The sequence below is a fragment of the Paramisgurnus dabryanus genome, chromosome 22 (genome assembly GCF_030506205.2).
Source record: "Paramisgurnus dabryanus chromosome 22, PD_genome_1.1, whole genome shotgun sequence".
Taxonomy (NCBI): Eukaryota; Metazoa; Chordata; class Actinopteri; order Cypriniformes; family Cobitidae; genus Paramisgurnus; species Paramisgurnus dabryanus.
This window is the reverse complement of record NC_133358.1, coordinates 904,978-931,235: the sequence shown is the minus strand read 5'-3', so window position 1 is coordinate 931,235 and position 26,258 is coordinate 904,978. Positions and strand designations below refer to the sequence as shown.

The following is a 26,258-nucleotide window of genomic DNA, read 5'->3' as shown; positions in this document are numbered from 1 at the left end:
TGTTAAGGTAGAAATACATTAGCATCACGAGATTTACAGTCATTCACCCTGAACGAACATAATGGCAGAGCAACAAGAAGAAAGTGCAGAAATATGTATGTTTAATTCCCAAAAAGGGTCATATAGGCCTACTCCATTGTTTGGATATTTCGGATTTGAGGAAAGTGATGTTGATCAGGTAAGTCACGAGTCTTGTGCAAACTGTGCTCCTGTTCCGTCCAAACGTGAAATATCAAGAGTTTCAAAAGCTGAAGACACAAGCTGCAACCATAAAAAATCCCCGACTATCCCAGACACAGACAACAATAACGGGTCGCGTAAGGGAATGTAAGTTAGCCAAGGATATGTGTCCAATAAGCACCGTGAGCAGCAAGGGGTTTAAAAAAAAGTATTGCCACATAAAAGGCATATCATAGGCATTTTTTTTATTCAAAAATGTTTTGTTTTTATTTTTTGTTTAATTCTAATTTTATATAAATATATATTAGAGCCCTGCATTTCAGCCTTTTTACGCCCATTGGGTCGGGTTTCGGACCAATTTTAACATCAAAGTTGATATGCGGCCAGGCCTCTCTTATTTTTTAGGCTGCTCCACCTTTATATATAATAAATTAATTAAAAGAAACATTCAGACATTTATAAATTGTAAAAGAAAGACGTTTAACCTATCGCACGAGTCCACTACGCACATTTACAATGCACCTGTTGCAACGGTGTTTAGCATCTCCGCCAGCAGCAGGACCTTCAGTGCATCTGGGAATATGGAGAACTGAATAAAAACCTTAAATACTGTGCATTATTTATAAAAGACTTCTTTCTGTAGTCATGTAAAAAATGCGGTGTGAAGCCTTGAATTTTAATTGATGCATAGCGAATGTGTAAGGTAAGGCAACCTGCATGTTTATTTCGTTTCATGTTTATTTCTTTTTGTTTTGATTCATTATTTTTCTGCACCCCGCCGCGACTGCGAGCAACACAGCAGCCCCCATTCGCTTTTTAAAAAATTTTGATAATAAACATTTAAACTAACATTGTTATATGCTGAATATATATATATATATATATATATATATATATATATATATATATATATATATATATATATATATATATATATATATATATATATTATATAGATGTTATTGTAGGCAAGTGAAGTGTTGATTTGAGAGGCTCATTTGATCAAACAAGTCGTCAACATGACGTTAGCTAACCGCTTGGTCATTATCAAAAACCTTAATTTAACAAACAAAAAAGCCTTTAAAATAAATAAAAGATATTTTATAATTTTGACAGTTAAAACTGAACTGCTTTAATTGCTGCAATAGTAGTACAGCTGTAAGGAATCTGTGTAAGGAGTTATTTTTGTTATTTCTGCAGATTTCTTTTGCAAAATCTATGCAGAATTTTGCGGAATTATTTTAAATGTTTTAAAAAGATCTAAGAGAATGGGAGCTGTGGATATTACAAAACATTAAAAAATTGTATAATATAGGCCTATAAAATGTATATAATGTTATATACATGGCTGTAAAAGTAAATAGAAGTTCTTCACTAAAAGAATGATCCTATTTTTAATCGTGATCAAAAGTTTGAGCAAAATAATCGTGATCATAATTTTTCCTGTAATCGTGCAGCCCTACTGCAAGACCTCACATACATAGAAACATCATTAGACAAACTGTGCCACCAAAATGAGTTACGCACCAGTTCCTCTGTTCGCTAAATACCAGGGTTTCCAGAGCTCAGGGATGTGTGTGTCCACTGCAAGATGCGTTGTTGAAGAGTTTCAGGAATGTATTGGCGTGTTGGGGGGCATTCTGGTGGTGCTGGGTCGGTTTGTAGTTCTCTCTGAATTTCTTCCATGATATCCCAATGAATTGGTGCCACAATCACTGATGATGGTATAATTGGCCCTAGACAGCTGAATTTTTCTTCCGACTCATACCTTCTTGACAGTGCATCCTCTTTCCCATTCTTGGTTCCAGGACGATACGTGACCGTAAACTGAAATCTTGTAAAAAATAGTGACCATCTAGCCTGTCTCTGATTTAAACGATTAGCACTCTTAATGTATTCCAAGTTCTTGTGGTCTGTGATCACCTGAAATGTATGGCGGGCTCCCTCCAACCAATGTCTCCATTCTGATAACGCTTCCTTAATCGATAGCAGTTCCTTGTTTCCCACATCATAGTATTTCTCTGCCGTTGTTAGTTTTCTAGAGAAGAAAGCACATGGGTACATTTTACCTGGATTACCATGTCTCTGGGACAATACTGCTCCAATGCCCACTACCGAAGCGTCTACCTCCACAATGAATGGTTGTTCAGGGTCTGGGTGTTTTAGAATGGGAGCAGTAGTGAAACTGGTCTTTAAAGTGTCAAATGCAGACTTAGCTTGTGGTGTCCATAGTATCCTTTTAGGTTTACCCTTAAGCCCGGGATACACTGCACAATTATTGGTTGTCCCAGACGAAAGATTGCCATCGTGAAACAATCGTTGCGATTTCTGTGATCGTGGCTCGTCATCGGTGGTCCTATGTCGTACATGAGAGAGGTTCAAAGATTGCCGTTTTCCCGGTCTTGCATCCAAAGATAGCCTACGATAGTTTTCTGACAGTGTCAGAAATTCGGCATGATCATCGCACATTGTGTTTGCTGATACAACCTGCGCGCCGGTATTTGTTTACCACGAGCGCATGCTGGTGACGTTGCGCAACGTGTGACGCTGCCGCCGAAGCTTCCATGTCATCGTCGTAAAGTCTACATGCCTCTCGTACCCGAGTTTAAACGATACATGTTGCACAGTGTGATAAGGTAATGATCTTATAGGAGGGCAAAAATCGTGCAGTGTATTCCGGGCTTTAAGTAAGGAAGTGAGTGGGGCTGCAATGGAACTGTAATTCCTGATAAATCTTCTATAAAAGTTGGCGAATCCCAGAAATCTCTGTAGCTCCTTGACTGTAACTGGATGTGGCCACTCTGTAACCGCCTCAACCTTCTTGATATCCATCTTCACTCCCTGGTGACTAATCTTGTAGCCTAGAAAATTGGTGCTTGCCACATGAAATTCACACTTTTCAGCCTTAACATATAATTGATTTGCCAGTAAACGTGATAAAACATCCTTCACATGTTGGATGTGTAGCTCACGTGTCTTTGAAAAAATTTGAATGTCATCTATGTAAGCTTTAACATAGTGGTTGAGAATGTCTCTGAAAATTTCATTAATAAAATGACTGGAATACGGAAGGTGCATTAGAAAGGCCATTCGGCATCACAGAGTATTCATAGTGCCCCCTAGTGGTCATGAAAGCAGTCTTCCACTCATCACCTTCTCTGATCCTGATCAGGTTGTAGTCACTGCGAAGGTCAAGTTTAGTGAAAATGGTAGCTTCCTGTAGTTGTTCAAGTGCTGATGGAACTAATGGAAGTGGGTACCTGTTCTTGATCGTCACAGAGTTCAGACCACGATAATCAATGCAGGGACGGAGGCCTCCATCCTTCTTTTCTACAAAAAAGAATCCGGATGCTGCTGGTGAATTAGATGGTTGGATGAAACCGGATTCGAGAGCCTCCTCGATGTACTGTTCCATTGCCTGTGTTTCTGGTATAGTTAAAGGGTAGACCTTACTTTTAGGTGGTGAAGAATTGGGTAAAAGATCTATGGCGCAGTCCCATGGGCGATGTGGTGGTAGTTTGGTGGCCTTGGATTTGCTGAAGACTTCCTTTAGTTGCAGGTACTTTATGGGAATATTCACTAATTCATTGGTTAGAGGGCTTTCAATACTAGTAGTTAAACATGGATAGCGTATTTGACCTTGTTAACAATGAGTTTGGCAGTATGGTGACCATTTCGTAAGTTCCCTGGAGTTCCAAGAAATTTGGGGATCATGGGTTGCGAGCCAAGGATTTCCTAGAACCACTGGGTGTTGAGGTGTATTAGTTACATAAAAGGATATAGTTTCAGTATGGAACAGACCAATTTTGACTGAAATGGGGACTGTTTGATGTGTGATGCCCTTCCCAATGGGTTGACTGTTGATGGCAGTGATGTTTATGGGTGGTATACCGGGAATGACGGGTATGTGGAGTTTATGCACTAGTTCATGGTGAAGCAGATTTAAGGCAGATCCAGAATCGATTAGCGCTGAAACACATTGTGCAGAACTGAAGTAAGTGAGTGTCAGTATGAGAGTGAAGCATTTGTTAAGCAAATTAGTGCAATGAATACTCACTTTACTTGATGTGGGCTTATTGGGGCAGAAACGGCATTGGTGTCCAGCCTGACCACAATAAAAACAAAGTTTGTACACTCGTCGTCTTTCTCGTTCCTCCATTGATGGTTTGGTGAATCCTATCTGCGTGGATTCAATGTTTTAAGAAGAATTCATAGCTGAGGTTGAGGTAGCAAACAGGCTCAATGAAGTATTACGAAGCAGATTATCAATGCGGATGGCCATAGAGATGAGTTGATGTAAATCCATGTCCATATCTTTGCATGCAATCTCTGCCTGAATCTTCGGGTGTAAACCATGCTTAAACATTGGTTTTAACGCTGTCTCGTTCCATCCGCTTTGCGCCGCAATCGTGCGGAAATCGACAGCATACTCGGCAACAGTGCGATTGTTTTGGCATAAATCTACCAACTGCATAGACACATCACGCCCCCCAGCCGGGTATTCAAAAACTTTGCGGATTTGTTTGCGGAAATACGCAAATGATGTGCGTAGCATCTCGTCTTAATCCCAAACCGCAGAGGCCCATTCTAACGCCTTCCCCGTAAACAGAGACATCACAAATGAACACTTGGTAGTATCACGTACAAAGGCTTCAGGCTGATTATCAAAATATATGGAGCATTGGCGAATAAACCCCTTACATTTCTCTGCTGTACCATCAAGTTTATCTGGTAAAGAAAATCTTACCGCTTCATGTCGAGTGGAGGGAAGAGATTTGATATACCGGGTGAGATGGTCGTTCGCGGCTCGGAGTGACGAGAGCTGGGTTTGAAACTCCGTGATCATCTCATTCTGGTAAGCGAATGCCGCCTGTAGTTGCGAAGTCTCCGCTGGATTCTGATCAGGCGTATAAGTATTCTATAATGGAGACTGACTTGGTGGAGTAGTTGAATCCATATGCAGAGATATTTATTTATCAGCAGGGGTACAGATAAGGGCAAGGCAGAGAGTCGTAATCCAATGTACAGGCAGTAGTTCAATAACAGGCTGGAAATCCGAACAGCAAACAGTTCCAAATCGTAATCCAAAATACAAGGTCAAAAACAGGCAATAAATCATACACGTGGCAAACAAACAATGAGTAGAGAAAACGCTTGGTAGAGACAGGGATGAGCTGGCAATACTTCGCAACATTTTGGGATTAACCTTGGGCTTATAACAGATATCAACAGGAAGTGGAGAGAGAGGAAGTGCAAAGTCAGTAATTCAATTCAATTCAATTTTATTTATATAGCGCTTTTCACAATTGTTAATTGTTGCAAAGCAGCTTTACATGAGTAGATGTAGAGGAGAACATTGAAAATCAATACATAGTATAAGAAGTAGAATATAGCGGCTAAGGATAAAAAACCGTGTAAGCGAGCATATTAATAATGTAACGTATACAGTAAAGTGCTAAGTTAAGCCAAAGTTGGCTGACTCTCCCTGGGACTAAAAAACCCCCTAGGAGAAAACCCAATGGGAAAAAATCCTAAAAGGACAAAAAACCCTAGGGAGAGATTAATATTTATATTTATAATATATAGACACGGTAGGGATAGGAAGCGTGTAAGCGGATTAAACTGGTTCAGCCGGTGGCCGTTGGTCGCGCATCGGTTGGGCGTCACGTTGAAGGACAGCCAGTTGATCAGTGGTGCGATGACCTTCACAGCAACAGGAACTGGGTCTGTTTGTCTCATTGTCCTCAGAGTCGAGGACGAGACAGGGAGACAAAAACAGAATTCTATTAGCGTAGGGGCCGTTCGCATGTAATGCAAGTGTCATACATTATAGTGGTTTAATTCAGCTCGGTTCCAGACAGGCTAACTATTGCGGCAAGAGTAAATTACCCGTATGAGGTATGTGAGTGCTTTGTTCTAGACAAAATAACTACTGCGGGAAAAGTACATTTACTGGACATTCTATGTGAATGCTTTGTTAAAGAAGAATGTCTTAAGTTTAGATTTAAATTGATCGACTGTGTCTGATACTCGAACATTATTTGGTAAATCATTCCAGAGCTTAGGGGCTAAGTAGGAAAAGGATCTACCACCTTTAGACACTTTTGATATTCTAGGGATAATTAAGTAACCCGAATTTTGTGATCGCAGTTTACGTGGTGGATTGTATTCTGATAGTAGTTCTTTTATATACGAGGGCGCTAGGCCATTTAAGGCTTTGTAGGTGATTAGTAATATTTTAAATTGTATGCGATATTTAACTGGTAGCCAGTGTAAAGATGCCAGAATTGGACTAATGTGGTCATACTTTTTAGATCGAGTAAGCACTCTTGCGGCGGCGTTTTGAACCAGCTGTAGCTTGTTTACCTGATTTGCATGGCATCCCCCGAGTAACGAGTTACAATAGTCTAATCTAGAGGTCATAAAAGCATGGATAAGCTTTTCTGCATCTGATGCAGACAGCATATGGCGTATTTTTGAGATATTTCTAAGATGGAAAAATGCTGTGCGGCAGACGTTGGAGATATGACTATCGAAAGATAGATTGCTGTCAAACATTACGCCTAAATTCTTAACCGTGGAAGATGGCACCACCGTGCAGCCATCTATGGGCAACTTGTAATCTGACATATTATGTTTGGAGCGATTTGGTTCAATAATAAGTATCTCTGTCTTATTGGAGTTTAGCATAAGAAAGTTATGTGCCATCCAGTCCCTAATATCACTAATGCAGTCTGTTAGCTTAGCAAACTGGTGGGTTTCGCTAGGATGTGACGAGATGTAAAGCTGGGTATCATCCGCATAGCAGTGAAAACTTATGTTATGTTTCCTGATAATGTCTCCTAGAGGTAACATATATAACGAGAATAGGATAGGGCCTAGAACTGATCCCTGAGGTACGCCGTATTTAACGGGGGAGTGATGTGACTCTTCCTCATTTACATAAACAAAGTGATATCGATTGGTTAGATACGATCTAAACCAGGCTAACGCCTGACCACTGATGCCAACATAGTTTTCTAGTCTATTGAGTAGGATTCTGTGATCTATTGTGTCAAAGGCTGCACTAAGGTCTAGTAATATAAGGATTGAGATTTCACCACGATCGGATGTTAATAGGAGGTCATTTGTAACTCTAAGCAGCGCTGTCTCTGTGCTATGGTGGGGCCTGAATCCTGATTGGAACTTTTCATATGTATTATTATTCGCTATGAATGTGCGTAGCTGGCTTGCCACTATTTTTTCTAATATTTTAGAAAGAAAAGGTAGATTTGAGATTGGTCTAAAGTTATTAAGATCTCCCTGGTCAAGGTTTGGTTTTTTAATGAGCGGTCTAATAACTGCTAGTTTGAAAGCTGTTGGAACGTATCCTAATTCTAGCGATGAGTTAAAGATATTTAGTACCGAGTCGGACACTACATGAAATACCTCTTTTAGTAATTTTGTGGTAATGGGGTCTAATATACAGGACGATGATTTAGATGACGTTACTAATTTAGAGAGCTCTTCTATTGTAGTAGGTTTAAATGACTCAAGATGTTCGTATGATAATCTAGTGGTAAATGTACTATTGGGTTGAGTGGTGGCTGCTTGCGTAGTTTCTATGTTTTCCCTAATAGAAATAATTTTGTTAGTAAAGAAGTTCATGAAGTCGTTACTATTGTGTTGGAATTTACTATTGGTTTCTGTTTGTTCTTTGTTTCTAGTCAGTTTCGCAACTGTGCTAAAGAGGAAACGAGGGTTGTTATGATTTTCTTTAATAAGCGTACTGAGATAGGTAGATCTGGCGGTTTTAATAGCCTGTCTGTAGTGTTGAACACTCTCTTTCCATGCTGAACGCCATACTTCTAACTTTGTGTTTCGGTAGTTTCTTTCCATTTTTCTAGCTACTTTTTTAAGGGCTGCAGTATGATGGTCATACCATGGAGCTGGCGTTTTTCCTTTGATTCTCTTTTTTCGTATGGGAGCAACGGCATCCATCGTGCTAGAGCAAACGTTGTTCAGGTTTTCTATTATAATATCCAGATCTTCACGGTTATCTGCTACATGTTTCATTTGAGACAGGTCTGGAAGAGTGCTAATAAAGCTATCTTTAGTGGTGGAAATTATTGTTCTGGCTAATCTGTAGCATGTTGTAGACTGAGCGGTCCTATCTAGAAGTATTGTGTATGACACAAGGCAGTGGTCTGAAACGGCATCGCCCTGGGGTGATATTTCGATGTCATTAATATTGAGTCCGAGTGACAGAATTAAGTCTAATGTGTGCTTACGAGTATGCGTGGGTCCAGACACGTTTTGTTTAATACCGAGAGAATTTAGAACATCCATAAACGCACGTCCTAATGCATCTGTTGAGTTATCCACATGGATGTTAAAATCACCAACGATAAGAGCTTTGTCTACAGTGACTGTAAGCTCAGATAGGAAGTCTGCTATTTCTTTAAGAAAATCTGTGTGGTGGCCCGGAGGCCTATATATGGTAGCTAAAATGAACGAAAGCTGTTTGTTGTTACGATCAGTTATTTCCATGTTTAACAGTATTATTTCAAACGAATTAAATTTTAGTTCTGATTTATGGTTTACTTTGAACATTTTGTTGTATATTGTAGCTACACCACCCCCTCTCCCCTTTAGGCGAGGAACGTGTTTATAATAATAGTCTTGTGGGGTGGATTCGTTTAAACTGATGTAATCGTCTGCTTTAAGCCAGGTCTCTGTTAAACAGAGTGCATCTAAGTTTTGGTCAGTAATTATTTCATTGATAATAGGTTCTTTATTGGTAAGCGATCTAATGTTAAGAAGGCCGAATTTTAACATTTGAGTTTCATCTTTTAGTGTATTGTGTTCTAATTTTATGTTAATAAGATTTGTACGAGACGAGGTAGACGGTGCTCTGTATTTATTTGTTCGAGGAACAGACACAGTCGAGATGTGTTGGTACTCTGGTAAAAAAGGCTCTATGTGCTGGGATATATGTGATCTTGACATGTCAAGGCAGCTAACAGACTGATGGGTAAGCCGATCTGTCTGTTTCCTGACCTGGGCCCTGGATAGTCAGACTATATCAAAAGTAAGACTATTGGTCAGATTTCTAGAGAGTATAGCACTACCTTCCGGAGACGGATGGAGGCCATCTCTCTTTAGCAGGTCAGGTCTTCCCCGGAAATGCTTCCAATTGTCTATAAACCCTACGTTATGCTGAGGGCACCACTTTGACATCCAGCCATGAAGAGACACTAATCTACTGTAAGTTTCATCTCCCCGGTAGGCGGGGAGGGGACCAGAGCAAATTACATTGTCTGACATTGTTTTTGCAATTTCACACACCTCTTTAATAGTATCTTTGGTGATCTCCGACTGGCGGAGTCTGGTGTCATTCGTGCCGGCGTGAATAACAATCTTAGAAAACTTACGTTTAGCATTAGCCAGCACTTTTAATTTGGATCTAATGTCAGACGCTCTGGCTCCCGGTATACAATCGACTATGGTGGCTGGTGCCTCAATGTCAACGTTCCTGAGTATAGAATCTCCAATAACCAGGGCACTTTTAACAGACGTCTCAGCCGGTGTATTGCTGAGTGGAGAAAATCTGTTTGATATTAAAACAGGAGCGTGATTTGGGTGCCGAATGTGACTATGCCGCCTGACAGTCACCCAGTTAGTCAGCCGCCTTGACTCTGAAGTCGGAACCGAGCCATGTGTATTACGCTTAACACTAGGCGCACCCGAAACAGTGTTTGTAACAATAAAATTAGCGGTCTTACTGTCCTCAACTAGCGTTCGGATGCGCGCTTCTAGTTCAGCAACCTTCTCCGTCAGCCTTACTACTTCAATACACTTAGCACATGTAAACCCCTCTATGCTGACGGAAGAAGCTAAACTGTACATGTGGCAAGTAGTGCAGGTTACAATGACAAGCGGAGTCTTACCGTGTTCATGCTGGGCGATGGCGTCTCCGTTCGCCTGAACGCGGTCCGTGAAGCTGCATCGAGACGGGTGCTGGCTCGCAGTACGCCTCGGCCGCCTACGAGTGTCTGTGGTCAGGGTGATGTGAGGCACGCTGACTCTGCGAAGGCCGGGCAGCACCTCCTTCACAGCTTCCCGATCTGGTGTGGAGAGATCAGAAAAGCATACCTCGGATGAATCCGCCATTAGATCGCCAAAGAAGGCAGGTTTAAGTAAACAGACGGTAAGAAATGCTAGAGGGCTATATGCTAAAACTGGGTGTTACAAGTGATAAAATCGTTTCGCTTAGTAATACAATTCAGTAATCGTCAAGGTAAAGTATTCCTAAGATAAACTAATAAGTTATATTATATAGATAGGAATAAGATAGTGAAAAAATAGGATTTAGCTGATAAGCTCAACGGAGCTTCGGGCTTGCGACACCTCTCTTCGTCTTTCTCTCAGCGTCTCTCTCTGATGACGTTGCGTCTCTCTCTCTCTAATCAGGCGATGGCGCCCTCTGGGTGTTGGATGAATGGGTAGCGGGTGTAACACCTATCAAGAACAGAAAGAACTCACTCCATGTATGCACTACTGAGGGCACTTAAACGCGAGCACACACACAGACGGAGGACGAATTCCAAACAGCGCAGCAAACAGTTGCTCCACATAAAAACATTACGTTGTTTTTCATTGCTTTATTCGACAAATGTATGGTAATGGACTACAGTATGAGACACAATAGCGCAATCGCTCGAAAGTTTACATGTGACGGAAGCTGGACCGGACACATTCAGCAGCATGTGCGTCTGTGCACAGAAAGCTGCTCACTTAAGCATCTTTTTGCGGTTAAATTGTTTAAAATCACTTGAATGTTTACATTTGCAAGGCTTTGAAACACGTGCAAATAATAAACTTTCCTAGTTAAATTTGCACCTTAATCTGCGAATTGCATGCAAGCCGATCCGTAGCCTACTGATTCACAACCTCGGGAGCTAGGGAACGAATTGAGAGATAGCCAACTGAAATTTTTGTTGGCCGAATATTCGGTGCATTCCTAGTCTCAGGCATCCCCCTAAAGTCACATAAAGAACCTTGAACTGCAAGACTTTTATAACTTACAAAGGACGTTTTAGGAATGTACCTAATGTTCTCTAAACGTTCAGATTTTTCATCCCCTTTAGAGAAATTTTAGGGAACGTTGCGAAAGGTCGCAAGAACGTCACCTTCACAGCATTCACAGCATCCTTTGCATTTGTTACATCTGTGTCAGTCAGAGTGGACAGGTCCGACTCTCATTTTCTGACTTCTGGAGACACCAAGGTGGCGCAGATTGCTGGTTGTTGTTCCAAGAACCTATCGAGGATGTCAGATGCACTGTTCCACCTTATTGCAACATAATCAGCTTATGATTGTTTAGTCCAAAACATTGCTGTTTCACTTTCAGGGAGTGGCTCGCTGTTGTGCTACGGTGGAAGAATGATGATATTCATCTCACCCTGCCCAGAAGGGTCGCTACCAAAGTCCACGAATCACACGTTATAGCTTGGCTCATTGATGACTTTACCTGAACTTAGGCTTTGTTGTACAGTTCAGGTATGATTGTTTGTGCAAAGTGGCAGCGTGACGGAAGTTTACAGCGCGGCTCCAGCATCTTTATCAGGTGGCGAAACCCAATGTTTTCCACTACAGAACAAAGCCGTAAATCCTTCGCTATGAAAGATGTCACAGATCTGTTTATTCTCTTTGCTTTCTCAGAGTTCAACGGCAAAGTTGATGATGTTTGATAAAATTTTGGCTGAGTTGGGTCTGCCTTTGCCCTGGCAACCCTGGCACTTGCATCTTTTAACAGCTAAGAGTGAAAACGGCTAATGTGGTCTCTTAAATTAGTTGTTTTGCCTACATATTTTATTTGTGAATGGCAAGCTTTACATACAGCTTGTGTCTGTCAGGATTTGCTTGATAAGAACCCAAACGCAGACCTTTATAAACACTAAACAGATATTTATTCAAACAAACAGGGAAACAAAAACCCACGAGGGGGCAAAACAAGGTTTACCAGATGAACACAACACTAAACTGACCAGAAACAGACTAGACTAAACAAATAACTTGACAAGACTTCACTCTATACAGTATATAGCACTCTTCAACAATACTAGACATGGCATGTAACAAAACGAATCTGCACAAGACAGCAAACACACAGGCAATAAATAAGAGGACAAATTAAGAGGGCAACAGGTGAGGAGAATTAACCAATACAAGACAATTAACGAGGAGACAAGGGGGCAGGGTCTGGAAACAAGACAAGGAAACACACAGCACACTGAAAGTGAACAATGTATGTTTCCACACAAAACACGTGGGACTGTCACAATCCTGATACCAGATCAGAAAAATCATGAACAATGATCCAGGATTGTGACAGTACCCCTCCCCCAAGGGACGCCACCTGGCGTCCCTCAAGGGGACACACTAGACACAGGACATGGCAGACTGGAACACAGATGAAAACCAACAGAACATAACAAATATGCACAAAGGCAGGCATGAATAAACAACAAATGGGTTAGGGTTACATAATAACAGGTACATCCAGGGGAGGGGTGGTGGGGACACAAAAGGCTTCACTATGGGAGTGGAGGGCAGGAAAGGAGTCCTAGGTCCAGGGGGTGTAGGACGTGGTTGAGGACGACGAGTCCGGATAGGTTTGGCAGGGAGTTTGGAGGAAGCAGGCTTGGCTGAGGGCAAACGAAAAGGAGCAGTTCCAGGGGAAACCAACTTAGGCAGGGCTGAAGCAGGAGTGACAGAGGGAACTGGGTTCCAGGGTTCAAAGGGGACAGGAATGGGAACAGGCAGGGGTGGACCAGGGCTCACAGGGTAAGGAAAAGAGTTCAGGGAAGACATTGAGACCGTGGCAGGGGACCAGGGAGACGAACAGGACGATGATACAGGGGGCGCTGCAGCTGGCTGGGGAGCCGGCGAGACAGGGGGCGCTGCAGCTGGCTGGGGAGCCGGCGAGACAGGGGGCGCTGCAGCTGGCTGGGGAGCCGGCGAGACAGGGGGCGCTGCAGCTGGCTGGGGAGCCGGCGAGACAGGGGGCGCTGCAGCTGGCTGGGGAGCCGGCGAGACAGGGGGCGCTGCAGCTGGCTGGGGAGCCGGCGAGACAGGGGGCGCTGCAGCTGGCTGGGGAGCCGGCGAGACAGGGGGCGCTGCAGCTGGCTGGGGAGCCGGCGAGACAGGGGGCGCTGCAGCTGGCTGGGGAGCCGGCGAGACAGGGGGCGCTGCAGCTGGCTGGGGAGCCGGCGAGACAGGGGGCGCTGCAGCTGGCTGGGGAGCTGGAGCGAGCACTGGATGCAGAAGATGAGGTCTTGAGGTCCCCTTCTTCCTCTTCTTCCTCTTTGGACGTCCCCCAGAGCTTGAGGCTGGTTGAGGGAATACAGCGGTGGTAGTAACAGAGTCTGGAAGTGCTGCCACTGGCATGGCTGGCTCAGAGGAGGAGGTGTCCGACCCTGTATCCCATGAGGTCCTTCTACCACGCTTACCACCAAGGCTAACTGGGGTGACAGGACCTTCAGAAGTTGAAGTGTGTGGAGCAAGGTCCTCCAAGGACGCAACAGCCAGGATACGATCCTCCGGAATCGAGGACATTGGGGCTGGAGGTGAAGCCTTGGCTGAGCCCTTGGGCTGAGGCCGGTTCATAACGTACCGGATCATGTCCACACCAAGGGCCTTAGCAACTCCACTTCCCTAGGCTTGAGGGGCTCAGTGAGGCAGCCGTTAAAGATGACTTTCAACTCTGCCTCGTTGAACCCCGCTTGATGGGCTGCCCCCAAGAACTCTAGTGCGAAGGACCTCACATCCGCATCCTTCTGCCGGAGGCCGAAAAGTTTGTGGGCTTGGCGGCTGCGGTAGGCGGTCCAGGACTGCTCCATTGCTGTCTGCTGGGTTCTAGTTGGCAGATTCGTTCTGTCAGGATTTGCTTGATAAGAACCCAAAGGCAGACCTTTATAAACACTAAACAGATATTTATTCAAAGAAACAGGGAAACAAAAACCCACGAGGGGGCAAAACAAGGTTTACCAGATGAACACAACACTAAACTGACCAGAAACAGACTAGACTAAACAAATAACTTGACAAGACTTCACTCTATACAGTATATAGCACTCTTCAACAATACTAGACATGGCATGCAACAAAACGAATCTGCACAAGACAGCAAACACACAGGCAATAAATAAGAGGACAAATTAAGAGGGCAACAGGTGAGGAGAATTAACCAATACAAGACAATTAACGAGGAGACAAGGGGGCAGGGTCTGGAAACAAGACAAGGAAACACACAGCACACTGAAAGTGAACAATGTATGTTTCCACACAAAACACGTGGGACTGTCACAATCCTGATACCAGATCAGAAAAATCATGAACAAGGATCCAGGATTGTGACAGTGTCTTGTCCAATTCATGCTTAAAAAGTAAACCCCAAAGTAAACGATGACGCAAGTTATTGTCTCTAATGTAAATCTCTTTTCTTGGACTACAACAAACATGAATTGAGCAGTTTACTTCTTGGGATTGATGATATAGACAAGTCTGACATTATCATAATTCCTTCCGCTTTGGACTTAGCCTGTAAGTTTACTCCTGTTAGCATTGCATTGTGACTGAATCTTTCAAAGATGGTAAGGAGCGTCACATTTCTGTCTGACATCAGCGGTATTCAGGCCAATCACAACGTACAGATTAGCTGGCCAATCAGGGACACAGCACTTTTAAAAATGATACGTTTTGTACAAAATCAGTGCGTTTCAAAAAGAGAGTGAAATCTGGAGCTACAAAAATTTATTATATGTGAAAAAGAAAGTGTTTTTTAACCATAAACCACGCAAACACATTGTATTATACCAAATACACAAAATAAAGTTTTGTAGCAATGAAATGGGTGCCCTTTAACTGCTACTGGAGCTAGCATGTGTCACAATGAAGGGTTCGGAGTCAATAGCAAGTTAACAATGTTTATTTAGAAAAGAGGTAGATGCAGAGCAAAGTCAATGTTTCAAGAACCACACACGGCAATACCTTCGACTCACTCCGGATATAATCACTACTGCCGGTATGAAGCACACACGACAGTAGGAGAGAGAGTGAGTCGACACTATAGGAGAATAGTCCAGTACAGATCTTGAAGAGAGAGAGCCACCCACGTTCACCGTAGTAAACACCAGCACAATCACCTCACGCGACAGAGGGCATGATACACGCACGACTGAAGGTGGATGAGGCTGAGATGGAAGATGTTAAATCCAATATTCAAAGACTGGAGGTAATCCACTGTGGTTGCAGATGTAGCTGACGCAACCCGGAAGTGACTGGTGTACCGCCTGAATACGAAGCGAACCAGCCGTTCCGAGAAACAAAGTCCATAGAGTTCATATAATCCACAATGTGTGAAACCTGGATATACCACTCACGGAAATGGAGATAGCCGGAGAAACCCGAAAGCAACTGGTGTACCGCCTGAATACGAAGCGAACCAGCTGTTTCCGAGAAACAAACAGAGTCAATGAGGATGGCAAATGTAATCCACAGGCGAGAGGATCCCGGGTGAAGACGAGCCTCTGGACGCCGAAGCCAAACCTGAGGTAACTAGAGAGAATACACAGAAACGTCCGACAAGACAAGGCAGGGTAGCAAGACTGTGACCAAAACAATGAGCGCGCAACGAAAGACAGGACGGCGTGAAATATATAAAGGGAAAAGTAAACAAGACACCACCGGTGAACAATTACCGAAACGAGCGGGCGGAGTTTAGTGAACACATGAGGAACCGTCACCACAGGTAAATAAACAAACACATACCCCACACACCACCATCGATCACTCAGAAGTCATGACAGCATGAGTTTAGATATGCTGTATCATAGCTAGACTCTAAAACAATGCTTGGTTGTTTCAACCCACAGTTAGGTCAAATATGGACAAACACAACTGTTGGGTAATAAACAATCCTATGCTGGGTTGTTGCTACCTAACTATGAGTTAAAACAACCCAGAATTTAGGTTAAAACAACCCAGCATTTTTAGAGTATACATTTCATGTCTCTTATGGTAACATGGTCTCTGTATACATTTGTAGTAAATAAACCAAGATTAGCCTCTCAAGGATTGTTTTATTCAAAAAAATTTTGGTAACCCATTGTCAAATACAGACAAACCCAACTGGTGGGTAATAAAGAAATCTATCGTGGGTTTTACAGCAAGTTTTATTATAACCCAACAATAGGGTTTTTGTCCATATTTGACCCAACAATTCTTTTTCAAATTATTTATGTAGTCAGGATATGTTTATGAGTTTTATTAGCCGGTTAGACACTCATTTTGTGTCATATTTTCTGATGTCAATCACCCCTGATGATGATTACAAAATGACAATCAAATTATTAATTTTCCAGAGATTTGTACTTTTTTGGACTTCTATTTGTATCCGCCTTCCAATTTCACATCATAGCTCATTACTATGAAGTTGACCAGATTTCAACTCTCCTCGATGCTCACACCGCCCAAGACGTGCAGCACCAGTAAGCACTGTCGGATCTTTTTTAAAATGAATGATTCCTGCTACTTTGATGCTCTCGCTGGCAGCCAGTGGTGGGCGATAAACCAGTTGTTATAAACTTTGCATTATTTGAGAGCTAAAACACTCAAGATTCATGTTCTAAAATGATTGATTGAAGTACACTGGAGTGGAAAGGGTTAAATGAGATGCAGACGGACCACATATAAACGTGGATGCGGGACTCACATTACTTGCCATTTGGTTCTGATCATTTCTGACAAGTCCAAAAAACTTCAGCTTACATTGCAACGTAATGGTCCACTCTTCCAAATGCATCCCACATTTTAATCCAAAACAACGAAAACTAGGGAAAAAATCACGCAAGATCCTCCTTTTTTTTAAATGCGCGCTTACGGTTAGAAAATAAGCATGATCGATCATACTATCAAATATCGATTGTTATCATTAAAAATGCATCTGTTCCTGCTTCGATAGACTGTTCCGATGAATATTGCATCCTATTATTCTGGTTTGTCCAATCAGATAAGGTTTGAGAACTTAAAATGTCCTGGAAGCGCTTATTGGGTAGGGTAAGTGTCATTCAGCGCACCATATGCTTTTGACTGGATTACGCCGAAACAAAGCCAGCCAATGCAAAGCAAGAAAACTTTTGATTGATGGGGGTAGTAACCACTCACGAAACGATTACAAGTATTCAACTTACATCAGTAAAGTGTGCTTCTGCGCAAATCTACAGAAGCGCAAAAAAATCTTGAAAATTTTTCTGAAACACTTAATTCAAGAAAAAATTGTTTACCCCATTTGCAGATATTTTTTGGTTGTTTTATGCACAAAATCACTTAAATTCGATATTTTTGGTCTAAAAACTAGACTTATTTTCTTGGGTCGTTTTGCTCATCAAGGAAAAGCATCTTAATTTAAGATTTTTTTTATATTTTTACTGAAAACAAGACAAAAATACTAAGAATTTTTTTTCTTGAAAATAATTTTTTGCAGTGTAGGTATTAAACTGTCCCTGTTAACATGACAAGCTCGCAGTACCCGTGGTGAGGCTATATTTCAGTTGGTTGTTCAAAGCATACAATAAGTTTTGAATGTTGCGACTGGCCAATCAGTACCAAGCATTTTACAGTGCCATGTAATAATAATAATAATAATAATAATAATACACTAATAATAAAATAATAAGATGAACGAGATGCCCCCCAGTAAAACAGGAGGCCCACTCATTCTGTATTCTCTGGCGCCGCCCCTGAGCCTAGGCTACAATTTTTTTGGTAGGCATTAGGCAAACATGTCTGCTGAGTTAGATTCTCACATTTAATTTTAGCAAGTAAAATGATTGATTGAAGTAATGCATTACATTAATTATTTTTTCAAAATGGTTAAAGGAATAGTTCAGGCAAAAATGATATTAAACCCATGATTTACTCATCCCCAAGCCGTCCGAGATGCATATGTGCATCATTTTTCAGAAAAACACATTTTTAGTTATTTTAGAAAATTTCTCAACAAACTGTGCGTTCACACCAGATTACAATTAAAAACGCAAAAACGTGTAGTTTGACGCTTGAACATGTTAAGTTAATGCGCATCAAATTCTAGTCATTCGAGACATTAACACGGAATCACTCGCCCTTGCCACCTCTTTCGCGTCTGGTGTGAATGCCACATCAAACTTATATCTAGTTTTTTTGGGGGGGGGCTTGTTTCAGGTCAAAGCAACTGCCCCTCAAAATTCCTGTGCATGTCCCTGATTGTTTTTAACATATTTTGCATCTGTAAAAACAGATTTATTTATGTATAATTATTAGTAGATGTGCTTTTCAGTGGCGTGTTTACCATTTTGGGGGCCCTATGCAAAGTCCAAGAACCAAGGCCCCCCATGCCCCAGCATTACCCAAGGTTTTTCAATTGAATTGCACAACAATAATATTCAGTATATAGAATTAAGTGAGATATATATAAACCGGGTTTATTTTGTTTTACACTGCTTAAAATAACACTAAATGTTTTGCGTATTATAGGATGTATTTAAAACAATGTAATTAATACTGCAACTTCAGTATCTGACATCTTACTAAAAAAAACTAATGAGGAAAAAGAGGAAGCATTAGATTATTATTCAGACTGATCTAACAAACTGAACTAACAAACACCAGCAAACAATATTGTAAGTCGGTTATTGCTTGAATTTATGAATGGGAATCACATAAAACTCTCATGTTCATATTGCATAAACAAACTTACTGTGAGGTACAACAAAGCATATAAACTAGAAATACACTAAAGATGAGATTTTAATGACAATGATGAGATACAGAATATGAATGATTTATGTATTTTAGACATGATTTAAACCCCTGCGTGGTGTCTTTATCATGTTTATACCTGTACGAGTGTGGAACAAAAGATGCGTGTCACTGATCAAACCAAACCACCAATCACAAGTGTGAAGCCCGAAGTCTTTAAAGTAAACTTGACCATCGAGTGAATGTTGTGCAGTTACGACGAGAGCACAGAGCGAGTCGAGCGAGCGCTCATTCCAGCACTTGTGTGGCTGCATTTGTGCGCGCTGTGCAGAGGTGCGCTGTCCCGTAGTCGAGTTCGCTCATGAAGTAGTCTGTGCCTTTGCGAGGATGCGCGCATATATTATTCTGCGTGCATACTTGCAGATCTCTCGCTCGTGCGTGCTTTATCCGTTCCTAAGATTTGGGTCTGAATAAACGTAACATACTTTCGCACACCTTGTGGCCAGTAGGGGGCCCCCCAAACCCGCGAGGCCCTACGCAATTGCGTGGTTTGCGTGGTGGGTAAACACGCCACTGATACTTTTGTTGTTTACAAAGTGCCCAATATTTTAATATGCTTTCTCCTATCTAAACTGTTGTTACATCCATCTGACGTATCACCTGCTGGAGTGTCACAACACTATGGAAACTGAGGCGTATCATAAAAGTCACATAGAGCATAACATAGCTGGGTACAGCTACAAAAAAATGTGGATGGGTCCAAAGCATTTACTGGAGTAGATGCCATTTTCTTGTATTCTAGTGTCTTTTAATGAAAACATTGCTTTTATAGCCTAAAAGCTTTGCTTACCTTGTGTAGCGGAAGTACAGTTGTAAAAAGTAGTGAAAAGACGAAATGGAGTTTAAATTATATAGACTCTAAATGAGTCAAGTGGAATGGATTTGAGGAAGCAGCAGCGGAAAAGTCAAGGCTGAAGCTAAAATGCAGAACAAAGTTTAATTTATTAGGGTATTTCTCTAGTGGAATGGATTTGACTGACGGCGCTGTGACAAGTGAACAGATAAATGCACTAAATAAGATAAAAAGTGAGTGGGTCTAATATCATTAAAATATATAAACTATAAAAATATATAAACAAACAAATATATCAAATGAAAGAACAGACCCTCTGCTTACAAACAAATAATAAACAAACAAACAAACAAAACAGGGAAAATAAAAGTTTCATCCTATCTATATTATCTCTATTCTCTGCTTATAAACTCTTATAAGTGTAAAAGCTATAAATAATTTTTTGATTCAGTTTTTTTAATAATTTGGGTAAGTCTAGTGGATAATCACTGTATTACAGATTAACATAAAAACTATTAATGAGCGCGTTAGTAATATGCGCCTATATACGGGACGACAGTGCGCGTTTGCTTATCTTACACATGGATGTGCACCAGCACACAAACGTTTTCAAATATGAAAAATGCTCATGCCGCTGTCCGAGTGCTGAAAGGTTTCGGCTCTCCACACGTTTGTAAATTATTTCTAACAAACAGGAAATAAAGAAAGTATTTTTAGAGTACAAACCTTTTCTTGCATATTTGTAAATTATTCTTTGAGATTACACTGATCATGTAGGCTATCCATACATTTACAGCAATTAAAAGCCTGCTATTTTTTACCTCCGTGATTAAAAGAAAACAACTTTTAAAGATTTTAAGAAAAAAATAACAATTTCAAAACAATAAAAACAACACCATTTTTTACATTAATTCTTTAATTCTTCAATTCTTTTTTTATTCTACCATCTTCATAGGGAATAGGCATGGCGCCAGTGCAAGGGGATACGAGCTAAGACTCTCTTTGGTTTATTGAATGTAAGGCAAAAAAAACCACCCATTACTCATTACGAGAATAGGAACAACCCTTTTAGACTGTGCGCCTGGTGCACAAAACATTTTCCCATCATTAAATTAGCAAAAGGGGATTTGGACGCGCCCGTTTAGACTGTGCGTTTTAGATAATGTGCTTAGATCGTTAAAATAGGACCCATAAACTTGCTCTACTTATATCCTTGAGACACAAGAATAATTTATGAATCTAACAAAATTTATTTTAAAAGACTTTGTGGCAGTTTCCCAGACAGGGCTTATCCTAGTCCGAGACTAAAATGCATGTTTGAGCTGTCTTCATTTAAAAACAGCATGCAATGTCATATCATAACATATACCAGTGCCATTTTTTTTTGTCTTAAAATGCACACCAGTATTGTTTTTTGTAAGTTATGTTTGGTAAAACTATGTAAATGTCGCTATATACCTAAGTTCTTGTCTTGGATTAATCTAAACCCTGTCCAAGAAACCACCCCTTTAAGTCAGAAACCCATGGTTTCTTCTATTTAGCAACAACACATGCTAACCAACAGAGGTTAACAAAACAAAAAAACATTTGTACAATTTGCACTTGGAGCCACGTTGATTGTCTCATATCTCTGGAATTGTACTACATATGATCTTATAAATGTACTTATTACACAGCTCTCTGGAATGCTTGATTCTGATTGGTCAGTTGAGACATTTGCAGGTTCGTTCTTTTCAAATAATAACCGCTCCAAAGTAATAACGCATAGCCGGTACTACTTGTACGATTAAAATCGCTCCGCCCCAAATAAAGATTCCTGTTGGTGCCATCTTGTGACAAACACTGGAAAACCACAACATTTTGACATTAATTTTAACATGTACGGAAAAAACAAAACATTTAAACAGTGGATAGAAGAACGAACAACGACAAGACACAGAGAGCTTACTGAGACTGAACTTGACAAAATAGAGCATGACAGCTACGAAGCCAACACACAAAAAAATACAGAATGGGCATTAAAACTTCTCAAAGACTGGCTAAAACAGAAAAAATGGAGACAGACAAGTATGAAGCAGAGGATCTTAATAAGGTATAACGATCATTTTATGCATCTGTGCAAAGTTTCGCGGAAGGATACATTTTTTTATTTAAAACAAATATGCCAATAAAATGTTTCAAATTCATATCATGTCCAGTTTTTTTTCTTATGTGGCAAGTAGCCGTGTAATAAGCGGGATAATGTAGAGGCAGCCGGTAGTTATCGGGAAATAAGCCCCTTCAGTGTGATACAAAACCCTCCTGATCACACTGTCGGGGCTTATTTCCCGATAACTACCGGCTGCCTCTACATTATCCCTTACATAACAAAAGACAAGTATGTTAAAAACCAGATTCTAAAAGGTTATTAATATAACATGAATACTTCTGGAATTATAGGCATGCAAACTTCGAAAGAACACACAAAGTGCTACCAGTTTCTGTGTAAAAATTAAACGATGCTGCCATTATTTAGAAGTCATTTTAACCCCCTGTAAACTTGCTCCAAATATTTGTACCAAGCAGTGGATTACCGTATTTTCCAGACTATAAGTCACACTTTTTTCAAAGTTTGGTGGGTACTGGAACTTATACATCAAAATTATTTAATATGAACCAAGAGAAACCATTACCGTTTACAGCCGCAAGAGTCCGCTCTTGGCTGCTCCTGTATTTATGTAATTCAATGGATTCAGTGATGTGGAATGACTTCAGGACCTTTTTGAACTTGATTTGGCTTGTTGTCTTAATTTAGCCTATTCAGCCTCTCAGAAATGTTCTGTATCCTATTGTGTATCTTGTAAATAATATATTCATCCTGCTGTTTTGTGCTATTGTTTAGTTGAAAACTTTTCAGATTAAATGTCTGTTCTTCGCCTTGGATTTTGTGAAATCATTTTCTAAATAGACGCGACATATAGTCCAGTGCGACTTATATATGTTTTTTGCTCTTCAAAACGCATTTTTGACTGATGCGACTTATACTTTGAAGTGACTAATATTCCAGAAAATACGGTACTAAGTAAATATTTACAGACTGCATTTATATGTTTGCATATAAAATAAAATCTTAATGTTTGTTTATAAAGTGTAACAGCTCCTGTATACCTGAGTGATATTTTAAGCCAAAATATATCTGCTAGGCTGTTGAGGTCTTCTTAGAAAAGAGTGCTGATGGTTCTTAAATCTAGACTGAAGCTGAGGGGTGATCGTGCCTTTTCAGTTGCTGGGCCAAAACTGTGGAATAGTCTCCCAGTTCCTCCAATTAGTTCCATCAGAATATGAATTTAAACCTAAGTTGAAAACTTACCTTTTTACCTTATAATCATCCTTAGAGTATAAGGATCTTTTATCATCAGTGGTTTTATTTTTCCTCCTTAATGTATTTGCGGTCATTAAACATGTCTTTTTAGCAAGGGTTGTAAAGCACAGTGGTCAACTATTGTTGTTTTTATTGTGCTTTAAAAATACATTTGGATTTGATTTGACAATTAAATAACAGTTTTGTTTACTCTTTTCAGTGGTAATGACTGTGAAGATATATGGAAAGCATTTGAACACGCATATGTAGGCAAGGACCCATGCAGTGTTCCTCCTGAAACTTACAATCATTTGATGAATTCAGTTCAACAAAAAATACCTTGCAATACAGTAAGTAATCCACTACACATCTAACCACATATGTTTACATATAATTACATTCACTATATTTATGTACAGAAGCTTTTTTGGAGTGGAACAAAGGAAATGGTATTTGCATTTACCAAAGACAGGGATTGTCTAATGACTTTAGAAGAAACATTGCTGGGTTCTATGTTTAATGGACTTACCTGGTGCAGCAATAATGGAAGTAAAGGTATGTCTTATAACTGTTGTTATAGAAATGCTTTGTTAATTGAAAACGGATAGTACATCTGCTTTAAACATTTGTGCCATATAGATAATATTTGATTAGCCATTCACTCTTTTCTGTTACCAGAAACATTCACAACAGGTTGTCCTGTTTGGACAAAGTGTGTCAACAACCCAGTGCGCTCTTTTTGGAATAGAGCTTCTGCTAATGTAAGTAGATGTGTACTCATAAATGTCTTTGTTCTGATGAACACAAAGAAAATATTTAAAGGAATAGTCTACTCATTTTCAATATTAAAATATGTTATTACCTTAACTAAGAAGAGTTGATACATCCCTCTATCATCTGTGTGCGTCCACGTAAGCGCTGGAGCGTGCTGCGACACTTCAATAGCATTTAGCTTAGCCCCATTCATTCAATGGTACCACTCAGAGATAAAGTTAGAAGTGACCAAACACATCAACGTTTTTCCTATTTAAGACGAGTAGTTATACGAGCAAGTTTGGTGGTACAAAATAAAACGTAGCGCTTTTCTAAGCGGATTTAATAGAGGAACTATATTGTATGGCGGAACAGCACTTTTGGGAGTACTTCAACTCGCCTGAAAAATCCGCTTCCCTTCTCCCTCTCATAATGGGAGAGGAAGAGTGTTACTGCGCTGAGTTGAAGTACTCCCAAAAGTGCTGTTCCGCCATACAATATAGTTCCTCTTTTAAATCCGCTTAGAAAAGCGCTACGTTTTATTTTGTACCACCAAACTTGCTCGTATAACTACTCGTCTTAAATAGGAAAAACGTTGATGTGTTTGGTCACTTCTAACTTTATCTCTGAGTGGTACCATTGAATGAATGGGGCTAAGCTAAATGCTATCGAAGTGTCGCAGCGCGCTCAAGCGCTAACGTGCACGCACACAGATGATAGAGGGATGATTCAACTCTTCTTAGTTAAGGTAATAACATATTTTAATATTGAAAATGAGTAGATTATTCCTTTAAGGAATCTTTGTAACCACATACTTCCACAGTAGGAAAAAAGAATACTATAAAATTGAATTAGGCTATGAACATTTTGGTTCCAAACATTCCTCAAAATATCCTCCTTTGTATTCATCAAAACAAAAAATTAATACATGAGGGTAATTAATGATGATAGAATTTTCATTTTTTGGTGAACTTTCCATTTAATGAGCTTGAAGAGATTGTGATTTGTGATACACCTGACTCTTAATGTATTTGTGTCTAAGCTATGAATCAATTAAGTTTTCAGCATGATGCGTTTATCTCCCAGGGGTCAACCTTATCAGTGCAAAAGAGTCTCAAAATACTCAAATAATTTTCAGCAAAATTAAGAAAAGAAACATGATGTGCGTTCTGTTCTCTCTGTCTCAGTGAAGTCCTTTCTAAAACATGTCGCACGATTAACTATAACTTAGAAGTGTTGTCAAAAATATGAATAATTCAATATTTATTGATACTGAAAATCTAAAACTATTCCAATACTCGTGTCCCGTGGAATCAATATTCTGACATCAGTTGTGATTTCTCTCCTTTTTCTCTCAAGCGCCGTTCACACACACATACGCAAACACTGCACATAAACGCAGTGCCAACAGAACCCTGCCTTCTCTCACTTGTCCTGTTTAACAGTACTAGAAAGAAAGACAATGCGGCGTCTATGCGCCCAGTTTTAGTTGACAAAGAACACAGTAGGAGTGCTTTGTGAAGCTTTTTCAGATGCGAGTCAAATGAACATAGGCCAATGATTTTAAGCCGAAGGACTTCCCAAAGGAGAAGAAGTGAAGTAAGCCAATATTCAAGCATTGCTACAGAGTAGTGTTCTAATTAATCCAAAACCTTATTTACTCGTGTCTGTCTGAACACTGCAAGATCATTGGGTGGATAGCTGCACACCAAACACACGGCCACACGCCTCCCCAAACACACGAGGCAAGTTCCCGCAAATTCATCGGATAAAATTGCATAAATATTTTGCATATTCCATCGCATTTTTTAAGAAAATGTGCCAGAAGATCAAGGATTTTTCTCACAACAATCAAAAAAAAAATCAGCGTTTTTCTGGAAGGACTGGCATCTACATTTGACACGCTAACCTTTGTGCTATTCTTATAAATGACATGATGTGACTTGGAGAAATCGCATCAGCAAACCAGACATCTAAAACCTTATTTATTCGCATCTGTCTCCGCAACGCAAGTTTGTGTGTTACTATAAAGCCCCATTCACACAGCACTTTGGTCCCAGAAAATTTCTGTAAAATTGGCAGAAAGGCTTCTGTGTGAACACAAACATGTCCGGTCAATGTTTTGGAAAAGCATCTGTAAGGGGATATAGTAATTGCCATAACATTCATGGAAAGCATTCTGTGTGAACAAGATGCAAAAATAATGCAGTAAGGGCGTGCTGTGCCATGCCGTAGTGAGGAAGCGTGTGTCATCGCAACCAGAAGTTATGGTTCGCTCTTTGACACAAGGATTTAAACGTTCACAGCTAAAGAAATGTCAGCAAACTGGACTTAAGCAGAGATCAGGAA

At 40.4% G+C, this 26,258-nt stretch overlaps 1 protein-coding gene across 2 annotated transcripts in view; it reads left to right on the top strand.

Annotated features, from left to right (window-relative positions):
• LOC135777735 (ADP-ribosyl cyclase/cyclic ADP-ribose hydrolase 1-like) overlaps positions 1-26,258 on the top strand; it is an 81,384-nt gene that overhangs the window by 40,627 nt on the left and 14,499 nt on the right. The window contains exons 2-4 of one of the 2 annotated variants that reach the window (XM_065287960.2): positions 23,377-23,506; positions 23,579-23,711; positions 23,835-23,917. In XM_065287960.2, coding sequence (XP_065144032.1) covers positions 23,377-23,506; positions 23,579-23,711; positions 23,835-23,917 — 346 coding nt within the window. Of the gene's footprint in view, positions 1-23,376; positions 23,507-23,575; positions 23,712-23,834; positions 23,918-26,258 lie in introns of both variants that reach the window. The other variant, XM_065287959.2, reaches the window with a different exon arrangement.